General features: G+C 35.2%; 1 protein-coding gene across 6 annotated transcripts in view; it reads right to left on the bottom strand.

Annotated features, from left to right (window-relative positions):
• The window catches only part of DCAF6 (DDB1 and CUL4 associated factor 6), a 92,069-nt gene that overhangs the window by 46,163 nt on the left and 27,915 nt on the right, over positions 1–17,991 (bottom strand). For all 6 annotated transcript variants that reach the window (XM_061355062.1, XM_061355063.1, XM_061355064.1 and 3 more), the window contains exons 3-10: positions 17,111–17,203; positions 14,989–15,174; positions 10,036–10,149; positions 8,785–8,920; positions 7,371–7,585; positions 5,677–5,770; positions 1,984–2,103; positions 1,497–1,742 (exon numbers count right to left, since the gene is read on the bottom strand). In XM_061355062.1, the coding sequence (XP_061211046.1) occupies positions 1,497–1,742; positions 1,984–2,103; positions 5,677–5,770; positions 7,371–7,585; positions 8,785–8,920; positions 10,036–10,149; positions 14,989–15,174; positions 17,111–17,203 (1,204 nt within the window). The remainder of the gene's footprint in view (positions 1–1,496; positions 1,743–1,983; positions 2,104–5,676; positions 5,771–7,370; positions 7,586–8,784; positions 8,921–10,035; positions 10,150–14,988; positions 15,175–17,110; positions 17,204–17,991) is intronic.

The following is a 17,991-nucleotide window of genomic DNA, read 5'->3' as shown; positions in this document are numbered from 1 at the left end:
GGCTAATCTGACACCCTGTTTAGGTGTACTCAAAGAACCTATCAAACATTATACAGTAAATTAGAAACTATCTACTGTCACCAGAACAACCACCATTAACCCTTTCCCCCTTTGAAACTGAATATATGAAAAGTCTTAAGTCCACAGTAACACAGGGAAAGAGGAAATGCGATTAGAGAAGAATAGGATTAAGAAATGACAATTTCAACTTCATGCTAGCAGAATAAACTTTTACTTAGAAATTCAGACAGACTCAGAGACAAAGAACAAAACACTTTTTCTGGTCAGCATACATTTCTTAAAACGCTTCTGCTCACTGTATATTTCTTCTTGCCTTAGTCTGATACTTGTTTAGGTTTAAAAGGGTGAGAATGATACATCAAAGGAATTTCATCTGATGTTTTTATCTTCCCTGTCTTTCAGATACCAGATATCTAATTATTTCTCACCTGTCCCAAAGATTTTGGCTGCAGCAGCCACAGTATACTGAATGTAGCAAATCTCCTTGGGAAATCTCTATCTCTCCTTTACTCCACAACATCCAATTTAGGGACTTTTCCAATGACAAAGACCTTGATTATTTTTTATTCACACCCTCCCCCCCGCCCCAACAGAACTGCTACAAGACAAAAGGCAAATGTATGAAAACACCACTGGATTTTTAAATAATCAGGTCTAAACCTGTAGGCTTTTTAGATTGCATGAGCCTTTCCACCTCAACTGTGAGGGCTAGAAAGTCATTTTTAAAAAAGTAAAAGTAAACTCTTGTGCAAATACTTAACTCTAAAGGGCATGGCATCTTTTACTGAATAGAGATGGAAAAGGACAAGTCAAAGCATAAGGCTGTCTTTTACTACCCAAATAAGTTTCTGACATTAACAGGGGAATCTACTTTCTTCTTTTTCCCCACAATAAGAATGTAAGTCTGTATTAAACCGAGGTGAGTTTCTTCAAGATACACAAACTTAAAAATTAACAATTTATTAAACAATAACGGAATATCATGCAAGGTGATCCCTGTCTATCCAGACACTTTTGGGAAGCCAAAAAATACCATTGCTTACTCTGAAGATGTAGATTAGTACTGAAGGAGACATTCTCTACTTTTTCCTTCTGATTACAACAGGCATAGGTTCTACCATTCATTGCACTGATGCTGCTACAGCCATGAAGAAGCCATGATGTTACTTATACTCCATGACAAGAACAGTAAGTTTAGAAAAATCATGCAATATTTTTTTATTTCTACTTTAAAAGACAATATTGGTTATCTCCTTTGGGATTCTCTCTTCAAACAAATGTATACAGTTGGAGGTTGTGCTCTTTCTTTAAACCACAGAGCTGCAGTCACCTGGTAATTATAAAATACCTGGACTCATTAAGTATGTGGAAGGAAGAAAACAAATTGAGATCAATTACCCAAAATATCCTAAAATAAAATTGCTTCTCACTGAAAGCATTTTCCATAAACAATTACAAGATAGATTTCTTCTCACCAGACTGATGGAGCACAGGTTGAGCTGAGGCCCCTAAAGAAGGCCTTTGTTCATTATCAGGAGAGGACAATAATGAAGTTGAAGGGGGACTTTCTGTTGAAGATGATGTTGAAGGAGCTTGGGCTGACATTGTAGAAGAAGAAGATGATGGAAGTGGCTCAGCACCATCTAATTCCATTGCAGTTTCTGATTCTGTAGTAGGTGGCACGTTATTAGTAGCAGGAGCATCTGTCCGATTAGTCCCACCTTTGATTAAAAATAAAATTAAAAGAAACCAAGAAAATAAAGAGCCCAAAGGTAAACTTACTCCACCTCTAAAGATCCCTTTGCATTACTATTCATATGGCAAACAAGTGTGCTCGGTTCTTCAGAGTACACTATAATTTTTTTTAGTTTACACCTCAGAGAGGCTGATACTCATGGCCTGTACATCCAGTGTAGGCATATTTTCTGTTGAAATTATTATTCTTGAAAAGAAGGATATCACCTCTGGACCGTGATCGTCCTCTTCCTCGATTGCTTTGTGCAACTTCACTAGCTTCTTCAAACCATCTTGACAGCATGTCTGACATCCTCTGCATTAGAGAGACATTAGGACTTTGCTCCCCTGTAAAACAAGTAATACAAAAGTTTCATCTACAAGTCTACAAAAATGTTCACTTTCCCCCTTTTCTTCCACTAAAAAAAAAGCCCTATACTGCAACTTATAACTCCCTGAATCATACCCCTTTTCCATCAAAACAGTCCAGCAAGAATTGGCAGCTGAATAAAGCACCACATAAAAATCAATCATCCTTCCTCCTTTTCTGGCATACAATTATCTGGAGCTCTTGTACACATGACATTGTGAAATTTATGTCATTCAGTTTTAAATGGTGGTTAAATAAGAAAGCCTAGATTTTTATGCTTTTTCCAGCTAATTACAAAATAACCACTTTTATCATTAAACAATGAAAGAGCAAAAAAAGACTAACATAAAATTGGTAGGTTTTTAATATTTCCAAAAGACTTCCTCATGACTTAGGATTTTCCTCATAAGCACAATTTAATACAATAGCAGTGTTCTTTTAGGGCTTTTCATTTTCACCTTTTGGATCTAATCTTAAGATTTCAAAAGACTCTCAAGCAGCAAAATCTTTGACAGACTTACAACATAAAACATTTTATTCTCATTTTATTTTATATTTTATTACATATGAAACAAAATTTGTTCCAAGACAGACTATAGGAAAAATTCCATTTGTAAAGGGATGAAGTAGAATATTTGAATCTTTCAGTGCTTTTTGTATTCTGTGAAATGTGGTGCTTTGGCGGAGGTTATTTGGTTTGAGGTTGTTTGTAACACACTGGCCTTTTCCAGTAGAAGTCCATTCCTCTGGACTGGACCATTCCACTCTTACTGAAGTAAGAGCTTCTGCTGCCCCCCCCAACCACTTTGGAAGTACATGGTGTTTAAGGACCTTTTGGAAAAGTTTTGAGATTGAAGACCTTAGGAAATAGGGTCCCTGTGAAGTACAATTACTTATCAAAATACCAATGTGCAAAAAAACCCAACAACAACAAAAAAAAAAACCACAACCCCTGCATATGAAAGCTGAAAAGATTCTGAAGCATATTTGGGAAGAACATGTACCATGAGAACATGCCTCTCAAAGATCAGTGCTGCCATCCACATAGGTGTTATATAAGCTGAAAGACTAAACAAATATCCAGCACAACTTATTATCTTTTAGGACTGCATATAATCTTCACTAGACCTTGCTTTTAGATTATTTGCTTGAGTTTAAAAGACATTACTGGGAATTGAAAAGGGAAGGGGAACACACCACCATCACGTGCCCCAAACAATGCCTCTCAATCTGACCCCAATGCCCTTGTCTATCCTCATTTCCACACTGCAAGTCTCTGACCCTTCCCTGGGATCCTTCATTCCCTTCCTGTACCCCACACAGAGCAGCTCAGACCTTGTAAGCTTGAAACACACAAAAATGAAATGCAACAGCTGAAGAAAACAGACAAAAGGTAGCTAATGATGGGAAGAGAGGACAATGAACAGAAAAGTAAGTCACTCGTCAGCACCACATGCCTAACTAATGCAATAAAGCTATTATCTCACAGTCACTACAGAGTTGTATCAAATAACACACAGTGAAGATACTGAAGCTTTGCTTTGAGAAAATAAAAATCTAGACAATGTCTATACTAGAGGAGTCCTTTTCCCCAGCAGATTTATTTGATACAATGGGGAAATGATAGCTAAGAAGGACACTGAAGATATTTAGCTGAGAAATAATTTAGATAAAGTTTATTTAGATGAATTCCTTTAACCAAGTTTTTTTGACTGGGTAGTTTTGTTTAGCATTGAGCAGTCACTTAGCATAGGAAGCTGAAGTGCCTGGAGCTTTATGCTGCAAGCAGCTAACTCCCAACTAGATAAAGCTGAACTTAATTTACAACCTGTGCTTAGTTACAAAGCAACTTAGTTACAAAGTAAACAAAGGCCAGTGTAAACTGGAAGATAAAGGAGTTGCATCTGTTAGCAAGGAGAAACAAACTGGGAGAGGTAAGAAGTAATTTACAGCTGGCCTCAAGAACACAAAAGAATCGAACAATGAGTGAGGAGATCCCAGACCAAAATTCACCATTGGACCAAGACATGTGCAAGGCATGTGAACAGTTTGTGATGGTCAGGTGCAGAGCAAGTAAGGGTACAAAGCCCTGGGAATTTTTTTGTTCTGGCTCCCTCCTCAGAGGCACCCAGCTCAAGCTGTTCCTATTCCTGTATAGCTTGATTATTTTCCTAAGAATCAGACATCTGAGTCTCTGCATCTGGAAACCTTGGGTGAAGAATTAAAAAAAAAAAAAAAGAAATAAAAATTAACAAAAGCAACTTCGTGCAAAGGCAAAGCCACCACTACTTTTGACGGGAAGAACCTGCAACAAAAATAATAGCTGAAATGTCCCTAATACGAGGAAATATACAAATACAGTGTCTGGAATGAAAGGGTAAGCAGAATGTAAAACTGTTAATCAAATCCTGTGACATTAGGATACGAAGGCACATGAAGAAATTATGAAATTAAAGAGAGCAGTTTAAAAGAAAGCCTTTATACAGTGGGTGAACTCTGGATTTTTCTGCCATTGGAAATATTAACAACAGGTTCAAAAAAGGATTACAGAAACTCACAGGCAATAGAACCATACGCACATGCTGGAACAGGTAGGAATATACCCTCTAAGGTTTCTAATCCAGTAACTTTGAATACTGGGGGAACAACAAAGACAAGAGACTAAGATATGACAACAGGCTCCTGTTCTCTCCCCAGACAGCATCTCCTACTGTATGTGTCAGATATAGAAACCTACTCTACATGGACCATTAGTCTGATACACCTAGACGCTTCTAGTTTGGTGAATCAGGAAGATGAGAAAACCAACACAGAAAATCTAGAAAGGAAAATGGTAGGCAGAAAAGGGAACTAGAACAAATACAATGTTAGATTTAAACAGAAACACAGATGAAGAGGAAGATAAGTGACAAAGCATCCTCTGCCCTGCTTTGGTATCTCATTTTCTTACACTAAAGCATAGCTTTGGAAATGTTCTAGTTACTGAAACCTCAAGGAATTGAGCACTATATTACAAACGTTAAATGATAATCATAAAAATTTAGTTATAGCATGTATTTTATTAAAAAGTGAATGATACTAGAATCCTATTGCTTTAAACTTCAGACTCTTAATGTAACTTTACAGAGCATTTCATTTGTAACTTAGATTGCATGAGTCTTAACTACAAAAGGAGAAATATGCATTTGTCTTACTACACAACCAATAAAGTAAGCTCCCCTTGATTTAAATCAGCCTAACTGAAGCAACATAATTTTTCTGGTAAGAATATTTTCAACTTTGACATTTTAAAAAATATCACTGCAGAATACCAGTTCTGTGTTAAATACTAAATAAATAAATAAATAAATAAATAAATAAATAAAATCTTAAGACCTGTCTGAATCTTAAAATATGGACAGTTTAATCCAAAGCATTACATATTTCAGGAATATTTGAGAAGAACTGAAAAATAAACCCAAGCCAAACAAAATGTAAAACAACAAAAACCCAACCAAAACAAAACACACAAGCAGAGGTAACACCCTTTCCTCTAACTGCAAACACTTTACCATCTCTTTCTCGTTCACTCTCGGGCCTTGCTCTTGGTCCGGTATCTGACCAGTCCCCTCTTAGCCGCAAGCGTTTAACAGGAGGTTGCCGTAACTATAAGAAAAAAGGTGGAGGGTGGCAAGAGGAGGGGTAAGAACAAGAAAGGTATTACAAAGTTATTTATGTTGGACAGTACAGAATTTGAAGTCTAAATATAAGTGCAGCATCTCCATTTTCTTAAGTTACATAAATTTGTATCCATCACAAAATATGTAACATCAGCTGTACAACACTGTATTAATAATATTCATGAGTTTCAGCTACACGGAAATTCAACAGTGTAACCTAATGACTCTCAAAGCTAGCACAGCTTTTCCTTTATGCAATATTAACTTCACTATGTTAATTGAGGCTTTCCAAAGAGAACAATAACAAAGTCTCTTCATGTCAAAAATGAAGCTTCAGTTTAATGCAATATGGATGTGATATTAAACAAAAGGAAAAAAACAACTAGACACTGACAAAAGACATATTTTGAAAATAAACCTCAACTTATTTTTAACCTGTGGTGGTTTTTTATAACAGAGTTTTTTGCAGCAAGAATTATAAAACAAGTACTACATAAGTAGTATTACTTTCTGCGACTTGAAGAGAAACAGCTAGTGCTTTGAACATTCAGAAAGGCAGCTCAGAGCCTGAAATCAAGTGTATTGGTTGGATGTTTCTGGCTTAAAAAAGAAAAAGAAAAAAAGAGAGAGAAAAAAAGGTGAACAGTTGTGCTGAAAATTTTAAATTAAATGCAAAATCCCTGTGGTGAAGGCACATTAAAGTGTTAACTTTCAGGAGCCAGCAGATTCAGGAAGAAAGCTTTACATTTCTTCTTACTCAGACAGGGTGAAAATAGCATTTAAGGGAAATCATTCAGCAAGAAGAGATTACAGAATATATTCTGTGCCTACAAAATAAAAGAATGTATAGGATGTGTTATTAACAGGTGGTCACAATCTTGTCTCTATAGTAACCAAGCAGTCAATTCTCCACTAAATTACTTCACATCAGATTAACATTACACAGAAAAAAAGGGAGAAGTGCAGAACGATTCATATACCACAGTTTTCTGGGTTCCTCTTTGCTTTCTCCTGCCCCAGTGAGGTAATGGTGTAATTCAAATGGACATTATTCCTCAGTCCTATGAATATACACCTCCTTCTGATCAACATTATTTGTCCTAGTGGCCCAGTACATACAGGATGGTCATTGCTAGTAACAGGCCTTTTTTTAATACTGTTCAGTGGCAGTGGCTTACCTCCTGAACCTGAACATTCTGTACACCCACATCTCTGTCATTATATGACAACTTTTAGCAAAGAGTATTTATTTCAAGAAACATGCTTCTGGTGTCACGGAAAATAACAGAGAATACTCCTCAGAGTGACCTGCCACCTTTGCTGGTCTTATAACCTGAGGTTCACACAGATAGACTTATCTTTAGGAGAAGGAAACCAGACAAGAAAGAAAATCAGAATGACAAAGTACTGTAAATATATAAATAAATATATTGTAAACATGCAAATTTTGTAACACAATCTACCTGTCACATCTTCATCTGTGAAGAGCAAAACGAATATAAGATTAATTTAAAGGGAAATACAAAGTGTGCCATGACGAAAAACACCCCCAGACCCCATGAAAACAGGTCATCCTAATCACTTGCCTCTTCCCGTCTCTCTTCAGCAGAAGGAAATTTAAGTTCTCGTGCTGTGTCATCCTTGGGATCAAACAAGTATATGTAATCCGAAGAGTAACTAACAAGGATCTCTTGTCCATCTTCACTATAACATAGGGATGTCACTCTGCAGGATTTGTTATTGAGATGAGGAGGAACAAAACGTGCCACCATTCCAACAGTGCCCCTACCAGCATAATTTCCTGTATGGACAAAAAAAAAGGGAGGGAGAAGGAGAGGGAGAGGAGAGACAAAGAGATGACACATTTACTGTTGCAAATTTTCAACAACTTCAATATACTCTTTATTTAACATCCAACAAAAGATTATGAGGGGAAGATAAGTATCCTGTAGCTTCTGCATTAAATTGGATCTGAATAGTGACAGAGCTTACTAGTAATTTGTATTTTTATTTACAAACAATATGTACGCTATTAAAAATGAGAACACATACACAGATATAATCATGTGTCACATACCTATCAAATGATGGTATATGGATGCTGCCAAATGTAGTACAAATGGAAATTTTGGAATCTAAGAACATTCACACAGTAATAATACATATCTATATCTACACACAAATTATGAAGGAATTCATTATATGAAGTTTAGAAAATTTCAGACATAAATTTGCTACCCAAAATGTTCTTTAAAATACTACTTTTTCTTTGAGACATAATAATACTGTCCCTTTCTCTTCCACCACAATCATCAACAGGAAAAGACTGCAAGAAATGACCGACGGTGTGACACAGTTTACTTGCATGAATGTGTGTGCACAGCTATGTTTATTAATTCATGTGTCCAAACACTGATGACACATTATAAGAAAGAGTTGTGTTAGAACTATGTAACACACTTCTGCTTGTCACCCATATCTTTTTCTATAAAATCCTTGGATAAGCATCTGAAGCATTTGTAGCTCTTCAGTGAAATTATGCTAGATATAGCAACAACTACTGCAAAGCTAAGCATATTCCATGATATTAAGACTGCTTCCCATAAGAAGCAACACATTCCAGCATGGCAGAGTACAAGAATATATGGATTTCATTACAATTCAGGTGGACGACTGCAGGCTGCAATCACTAGCTTTTTGGAATCTTGGAATCATACATTTCAAGACAAGAGAAGAGACATTATGAAAGGTCTTTTTCTGCATTCAGTATACAGTGTACTCTAAGATGGATGAAGAGATTTAAGTTTACTTACTTGAGGATTTCTGTATTAGCACATATTAGAGTGAAATTTATCACTACAAAGCATAGTCCTCAGAGAAGGAAGCTACATTTCATTTGGTATATTAGATTTCAGTTATTCATCATCTATTTTGGGAAAAAAGAATAGAAACTGGAACTGCAAATGGTTACAAAAGCTTACTGTAAGGTAAAGTTCCTACCTGTTGCTCTTGTACCAAGCATTCGTCGATCATATATCCTTACCGAGCTGTCAGAACAACCCACAGCAAGATAGTATGGGACTGGTGGACAGATAGCAACAGAAGTGGCAGCACGACGACAATTTATTAAAATATCCTGGAACAAACAGAAATACAGCATTCAAATAATGGCTCTAAATATCTGAAGTATAATTCTAATTTTTTACTTCAGGACATTTAGTCAACGAGTTTTTAAGAAAACTAGTTCTGGCACTGTGAAAATAGATTGTAAATATGCCAAACAAAAATGCCACTGTAGAGAAGGAAAACTATCAGAGAATGAAATATAGCATGAGATCAACTAAAAAAGCAAACAAACAAAACAGACCAAATCACAGAAAAAAAGAAAAAAAAATAATCACCGAAACAAAACAACATACATTTAAGAATAGATAAGCATAACAACCACAGACTTATAAACTAGCTTGCACCTTGGATTTTCCTATGGAAACACATGTAACTGTTTTAGAAGAGTAGAAGTAGTATAGAAGAGTATCAAATACGTAGAAACAGTATTAATTAATTTATATTAATAAAGGATCAGAATAGATTTAATCTATTTAGATTTAATAGGCAATTGTATTGAGGTAGAAAAAAGAAAGAAACCCCTAAAATTTATAAATATGCACAAAACTGAGTAAAATTAATTTGTAGTAGTAGTACATACTTTGGAGCCAGGCTTTTTTTCAATATTAAAACTGTTCCTGAAACCCAAACACAGTGGACACCACCAACACCTTACCTTCCAGGGAGTAATACCAGTGACTAACTTGATCTAGTATCATTCATTACCAAATCTTTTCTCACACAGGGACAAATGATGCTTAACACACAGTTGCAGATGATTTTGAAGGCTCATTTTTTTGCCTCCAAATCTGCATTTCATAGTAACTAAAGTAAACCAGACCAAGAGATTTAATTTCAACTAGAATCCTTTCTATCATATCTGAAGCCTCACACCAAAGTTCATAAACAAACAAACAAACAAACAAAAAATTAGGAGATATTAAAATAAAATACATTTTAAAAAAAAGAAGTAGAAAGAAAAAGGACTCCCCAAACTTTTTTTGTTTCTCAGGAAACATGTTGTCATCTCCACCAACGACCCTGAAATCTATTATTTCTAAAAGCCTTACCAGAATTCATATCCTATGTTTGTATGATGTACAGCTTTACATTTAGGTCATCTTTATTAAAAGATTTCACTCTTACATCTTTACAATCTTCCTTTGTGCAACTTGTTTTGATTCGAGTATCAAACCATCTTACAGTGCCATCTTCACCACAAGAGAGGAAAGTATAGGGATCATTTGGTACTGTCATAATCTGATTAAAAAAAAACAACAAAGGATTAAAAAAAAAAAGGCATTAATACTTCCAGAAATAACATTTATTTGAAAATAAAAACATCAACATCTTGAGCGTCAGTAAAGACTGAAACAATTACGACTCAAGTCAAACTTCCTATTGAAATAAAGAGGAAAACTGAAAAATTGCTGATGTTTCTTCATTTTCAAGAAAAGGTATGAACTACTGAAATTAAAACAAACTATGGAATTTTACATAAGATTAAGTATTTCTAGGTCAAAATCTACATATTTCTATTATCTTTTAATAAGGAACACATTTACTGCATTCAGGTTTCAGACAAGTAATCAATTTGCTGCAATAATTTAAAAGAAGCTCAGTTTATTCTCCATCAACTAACAGAAGACAGTAACAGACAAAACCCTCAGAAATCAGAATGACATGAAAATACTAGAAGGCTTTCATTCCCATTGGGCCATTCCTTTACATTCAAACTAGTTCCCTGATGCACTGTGCATGAAAGGCTGTTACTAACCTACCACCTCTCTGCACTTTATTTTTTATTTTAATTTATTTTTACTTCTTAAGAGAGCATGGCATTGCACCATTTTCCTGACCTCAGCCCTACTCAAACTGGGGAAGAGTCAGATGGAGTCTCATATGTATGGCCTTACTCAAGAAGGCCTCCTTCAGATAAAATAAAAAGTAAACCATGATGTTAAAGCTGAATTCCACAGGCCATTCCTGTTTTACACTCTATCCTTTAAACACAAGGCAAAGAATGCTGTAGAAACTAGAAGTATTTTTCTTTTGGTACACTTCCACTACTATCAATAACTTCATAGAAATTTATAAAGTACAAAAATCAGTATTAGTGTAATATGCGAATTCAACACAGAGCAAATGACTGATTCTTTAATACTTTCTTATGTGATTATTTATTCCTAACTCCCCCAGTAAGGGTAATCTATGGACATCTGAGGTAAACTACAGATATCTGTAAATCTCTACTTAAAATGGGATTACAAATGTAATCTCTGCAGGATTCGGCATTTCTTGTTGTAATACTCAGTATATTAACTGAGACAATGTATGCTATGGCAAAACTTATTGCTGCCAAACAAGTTTAACAGACTGAACAAAGACAAGGTTTTAATAACAATGGAACAATAAATGTCTAAGCTATGACTATTATTCATCAATAAATTAGCATTACATATGGAAATTCACTCAAATTGATTTCATTACTGTAGTTACAGTTAGCCAGCAATTGTTCTTCAATCTAAATACTTCAAGCATTTCTACTATATTTCGATTCAGACCTTTCATTTATATAATCTACTTTGTTCCAAGTATGTTGCTGAATGTGGTATTTTAACACAGCAAGCTCTTGTTTCTAATAGCTGCATTTTATTTTTGTTCACGCTGATACTATTTCACAATACACATGTAGTAGTGCACTACATACATCCACTTGCACAACAGTTTTTATATACAGTATTTAAAAGCATACTAAATACTTTATAAATGCAGAAATAGAGAAATCAAGATGCGACAACCCCAATAATTACTATATTTATGTTCAATAAATACATATTATATATATAAATCTTTTTTCACTAAAAAATTGTTTTCTATTTAACTTTAAAAATATATAGCTATATTATTATACTGTATTGAAAATATGAAGATAAGTTATTCATAAAAGTATATTCTTTCTGAAATGCCATTAACATGAAGGGCAATGAAAAGCATTTGGCCGAGTAAAAATTAACATGTAATGGCCTTGCAAAAACAAATTCTTCAGAAACATGTTTCAAGAATTTCTCTCCCCCTACTTATTCTGCTCTCTCCCACAATTAAAAACAATTGTCCGATTCTCCCACAGTTCATAACCACATTCCTCCATTTCAATGAATGCTTTTGTAACATCCTGAACTGTCATAAACTCTGAGTTTAAAGCACAGTATAAATTCAAGCCACGCTCCCATTTAGAATTAATACCTCAGAGTAGATGGTGTTAGCTTTTGTTATTTAGAGAATCCACTGAGTCAAATTCTGTATTTAATATGATGATGTGGTTACATACAGCTGGGTAGCAACATCACAGTACCTTCCCACTCAGAAAACCTCTCAGTGACAAAGTTGTGTTATGTCAGAAGCTGAAGCTGTATCTCAGCCATTTGCTTGAAAAGCCCTATTTACCCTACTATACTTTCGTATGCCAAGGCTCAAAAAAAGGTCTGCTATGTCACACAGTAATACATGTATTTAATGTTCAAGTATCTGATTTATTACACAGTAACATAATTGATAATCTTTATAAAGTACCTTCCAAGATATTTTATATAAACATATCTTTTCAAAGGCTTTTTGAAGAGAGCTCAAGTTTAAGATATGTTAAAGCTCAGTGCAAAACAGGCTAAGAAAAGTAACATCTAAAAGAGACACTGTTATTAAAACTTTCAATGTCATACAGGGGTTTTGAGATTCCTTCCATTAACCGTCTTTAAAAACAGTATAAACAACCAAAACAGTATCACACTACTGTCATTCAAAACAATACTGCCCTCTTATTAACATTACTTGCTGAATAGAAGTCATCCCTAATACCACCATTTTGACTGTCCAATATAGCAGTCAAATGTCCATATTCTCTTCAATTAATGGTTTCAAAGGAATTTACTATATTCATACAATTAGTTACTGTTCAGTTATAGCCATCCTATATGGACAACAATGAAATTTTCAGCTTGATTTGCAGGGCTGTTGGGCTCTCCATATTTCTTCTAAAATATTTTTCCAACTCATACTGTCTGTTTTGACAAGTTTAATTTGTTGTACCTATGAAATTTATATTTTATCATCTGGTTTAGCAGCTCACAATGATCATACCATCATCACTGAGGATACCACCTTGCAAAGAAACAAAGGTCATTCTCATATTACAGGTTACAAGTGGTACATTTTGGCATTTGTTACTACTCCTGACCCACAAGCACAATTGGCAACTGCCTTCATTGAATTTAGCCAGTTTGATAATTGGTTTGCAGCACCACTGGGTGTCAGGCACTTCATGCAATCAACCAAACTGTTGGTCAACCCAAGCTCGGGCAGATCAAAACTTAAGACACCCACAGTGACTTCTCATTGTGATTTTTATGGTGTCACCAACTCTTTCATTTGCTGCACTCTGATCATCCCAGCCCACGACCCCAAACTTCACGCACTCCAACCAACTGCTCTAATGACACTTCCACCAATACCTTTACGTCTCCTTCACACAGCATCCATAACCATTATCTTGTTCTCAAACTCAAAACAGTCACAAGCTAAAAGGAAACAGAGGTACCATTTGAGCCAGTAAGTGGCTGTCCCTAAAGCCTGCAACCAGCCAGCAAGGGGTTTCCCCAGGAAGCTACAATCCAGTGCCTGATAGATTTCTCAACACAGACATTTCAGCTTTAAGATGTAGCATCTCTGTCTCTAGATGTGCTTATCAGAAAGGTTTTATTTGAGATACAGAGAACATCCAATCAACTTACAGAATCCACTATATATAGTAAATTTCAGTGAGAACTCAGGCAGTTTGGAAACCATCAGGACTGATGTTATTTAAAGGAAAGTAGTTTCTCAATCAAAACAAATCTCAAAAATAAAAGCAGACAATGTAAGCCTGGGATCCAGAATCACATTTTGCAAAAATTGTCTTAAACCCAGGCAAAACCTAACCAAAACCACAAATCCCAGAAACAGAGTGAATACTACAAGGTTAGCTCAACTGATTTACAAAGTTACCCCGCAGATAGGAAGTGTTTTTGACAAAATCTTTAACGGAACACATGTAATTAAAACCATAAGGATACTATTACTACATGATCAAAGATTGACTCTGGCCATCCTCGTTTTTCACACAACCTTTTCACACCCCCTAGCTTTTTTTTAGCATAGGTTTTAAAATATTTTGTTCACTTAACATACCGTGAAAAAGATTTAAAAGCTTACTATGAAATCTGAGCTAAATAGTTAAGAAAGCAATGGATTTGGGATTTTTCCCTCTGTGTGTGTACTATGCTATTGTTAAAACAAACAAACTCAAACTTATAACCTGAGAAGGAAATAGCAGTATTTTTTTTTTTTACTTTAAGCATGGTAAGTTCTACAAGCAGCAGAATTTGCTGACATTAAAATAAACAGATCAATAAATCTGATTGTCTTTCAAACACTTTGCTTCTTCACTTGCTTATTTATAAGAACAAAACTTGCAAGGGAGGATTGAAAACACTGGCTCTGAATTTACACAGAGAGTTAACCAGAATACAAATGAGAAATGACATAAAACTGTAAAAACATTTTTCAGATTAAGTTTTTCATATGCTGAAATAATCATTTCTTGGAAGAAGTGTGAAGAAGGCATTGATGCTGAAAAGTTTTTTTTGGGGAGGGGAAGAATAAAAATCAAATGAAAAACACAACCACTGCCCTCCCCCCCCCCAACCTATTTCAAGAAAGAAATTCACAGTACAATTTAAAATCAGTATTGCTCTGCAGAGGATTCTTTCACTGAAGATGTATTCAGCTATTATATTTGCAAAGAAAGTGGTCTTAATGGCACTACGTTTTGGAAAGTCTCCCATTTCATTTAGTCAACATATTTCGCTTTTAAAACCGACTCTAAGATTTAAAAAACAAAACCAAAACAAAATCCCCACAAAACAAATAAAAAAAGCTAAAAGAAAGGTTCTTTAATTCTCACTGAAATAAAGCTCTCAGACATCTGGTTAAAATCTTGGGTAACAATACAAGAAAAGATGTGTTCCACCTATCTTAAAATTATCATATACTTTTGTGAGGTACCTCATAGGTAGTTCCATAGTGGCAGGTATACTGGCATTGTCTGTTGGTCTCTGCATCTTGTTCAATATTAGTGTAAAAAATGACTCCATCTCCAGAACAAGATACAATCTGTTTGTCATCGGTGCATGGTAAGAATTTTGCACTAAAAATATTGGCCCTATGTCCTGAGCGAATGGTTGTTAAAACCTAAGGAAGAAAGCAAAAAGAATGCTGTATCAGGTTAATACTTTCAAAGCAAATAACAAACGGGAAAATAATACAGTCTCAAGTACTACAGAACATCAAAAATGTACAAGCTGCTAGTAATCTACAGTTTAATAGAACAGAACGAAGAAGCTGGCTTTATACCAGATTTCTTCTAAGAATAAGGCAGTTTTACAGAAGATATTCACTTATGCACTTGCACAAAGTAGTCTGCAAAATGGAAGGACTGGAATGCAACTCCCACATTTTGTAAAATGCTAGTTACATATCACATCAGGTTTTTTTCCAAGTAAAACACAGGTCCAGACTGATACTGCAGCCAGCCAGCTTGTCAGTGATGAGAGATTTAGAAGATCTGAAATATCATGGGTCAAGAAAATAAGACACTGTAATACAAGCCAACTTTATAGAGCTTAAAAATTGATGGTACTCTTAAAAAGAACTCACTTTAAGAGAGAGAACCATATTTTTTACTTTGAAACCAGCCAAGAATAAGTAAGCATTTAAGAACATGGTTAAAGGGCAATAAACTAGACTAACTAGACTTAGTCTCAATTAAGTGTCATTCATCTACAGTACAGCAGAGAAGCATATAATTTACTTCATTATCGTTGTTGGTTTTAAATGCTTTGTGATGATTCTTTGTATTTCCTAACATACTTCTTACTAGTCTACCAAACAGTGAACATTCCCTTGTTACCTTCTCTCTCCCATCTGCAGCATTTAAACCAACCATTTGTATTTTCACCGCAAATAGGAAAAAGATAAACTAAGTTGTTTACAGTATAACAATTACTTCAAAATTCCCACTCAATTCAAAGAAAACATTATGCAGATGAAATTTCTCTGCCAGTGAAAGCTTACATCTAGTAATTCAGGAGTGCTATTTCACACCTTTTGAACAATTCACACACATACAAACAAAGCAAAAAACAAAACAAACCAAAAAAGATTAATAGTCTATCTATATAACCTGAAATACACACAAGATAAAAGATGGCAGAGCTTTACCTCCAGTCAAAGCACAGCTTTTCAGGAAGGCAAAATTTTGTTGCCTCCATAACTTTCTATTCAAACTCTCTTCCACCATCCCAGTCACATATTTGATCTCCCCCTTCCCCGTTTACTTTCTCAGCGTGTCTTCAAGGTTTAGTTCTCAACCTCTGAGAAAATGCGGAAGAAAGGACTTCACTTGAACATTGCTGTACAGCATCCCCAGCACTGGAGGATGCACTGTTCAGAGCATCTGTTCTATCACACTATCAGCAGCTCCTTAAAAAGCAAGGTGTGGAACACTGCTACTATGTGATGGAGGCTAGTTGACGTTACTGGAAGCTATTCAACTGAATCACAACCCATATGAGTGTAGAAATGGACAAGCAGAGACCTTTACAATACTTTCCCCTTCATAAGCCTGCTTCCCCTATTCCAGTTCAAATTCTTCTTTAGCCACACAAATGCACACAGAAGGCAATGTAATTTCAAATGGTAATAAGTATTTTAATCAAGATTGGTGCTTCAACCACGTTAAAGAAAGACAACACAGTATATTACATACAGCAAAAGCTAATACAATGTTTTAAAACTAAAATGAAACAGAAAACAATTTATCTGACTATAAGATTTCACAAGAATGACTTAATACTATTCCTAACTCTGACACTTATCTATTGTGAGACCATGACCCTGTTGGGCTAGACCACGTACGTAAAATGGGATAATACCTATGTCACAAGGGCTAAGAATTCTAAGGCTTTAAAGCACTGTGAAGTTTTATACACACTTATAAACACTATAAAGTACCTGATGTTATCTTTGTCAGGCAACAACTAATATCTGAAAAATACCTTGAAAAATGTCGCAATATCTTGAAAAATAATCTTATTTAAAACTATTGACTATCCAGAAACAAGCCTACCTTTCTGCTGTAGGGGTTACTAATTACCAGATTGGTGTCATCCGAACCAGACAAAATATACTCTCCTGTATCATTCCAGCAAATTGTGTTCACCTGTGTGAATGAACAACAAATTAATTTAGACTTACATTAATTTGATTTTCAGAATATTAAATCATCAATACCCAGCCAACACTACATAAATAGGAGTTAACAAATTCAATTGAAATAATGTTGTTTCTAAGCAGCTAGCACAAAAAAAATAAAATAAATTGTGTGTTTTCAAAACAGATTGATAAGGGAATCAATCACCTGCTTCACCTCTGGCATCTCAATACTTCTGCTGCACCTGAGGAGTCCATCAGGTAAATTAAGTTATTAAGTTTTCCAAGAAAGGCCTCAGTAGCCAAAATTTTGCATATTCAGATGCTTTCATGTTTCAAATCTAATCCACAGAGTTCTCTAAATTTGAACCGGAGGGCATCACAATGCTCTCCTTACTGTATCTTCACCATACCCAGATTGTGACGATCCATTTCTTTGTATACTTTTCAGTGACCACACCTTCTCAGGCATCATGTGAAAAGCACTGCAGAATCCATCCCAGATGCCTTTTGAGAAGTGTGAGTATGCTGGGGAAAAAAGAATCCTACAGAGAGGCACAGAATTGCATTGGGAGAACTTTACAGTATATTTCTTTATCAATTCTCCTTTTCACAGGACTGTTTAATAGCGTGTCCATGAAATGAATCTGTAAAAGCACTCAGAAAGTATCCTTACAGTAACATAAGTTCAAGCAGCAGCTCATGCACAAGCACCAAAGACTGCATGCATTCAAGTAGTATCTACAATAGCTTTAAGTTTCAAACTCCAGCCATCAACATCTTCTGTTGGCTATATTC

Source organism: Neopsephotus bourkii, unplaced genomic scaffold, assembly GCF_033783945.1.
Source record: "Neopsephotus bourkii isolate Nb327-2 ecotype Australia unplaced genomic scaffold, CSIRO-AGI_Nbou_v1 NB_771, whole genome shotgun sequence".
NCBI lineage: Eukaryota > Metazoa > Chordata > Aves > Psittaciformes > Psittacidae > Neopsephotus > Neopsephotus bourkii.
The sequence above is the reverse complement of the archived record's forward strand: the minus strand, read 5'-3'. Positions and strand labels throughout refer to the sequence as shown.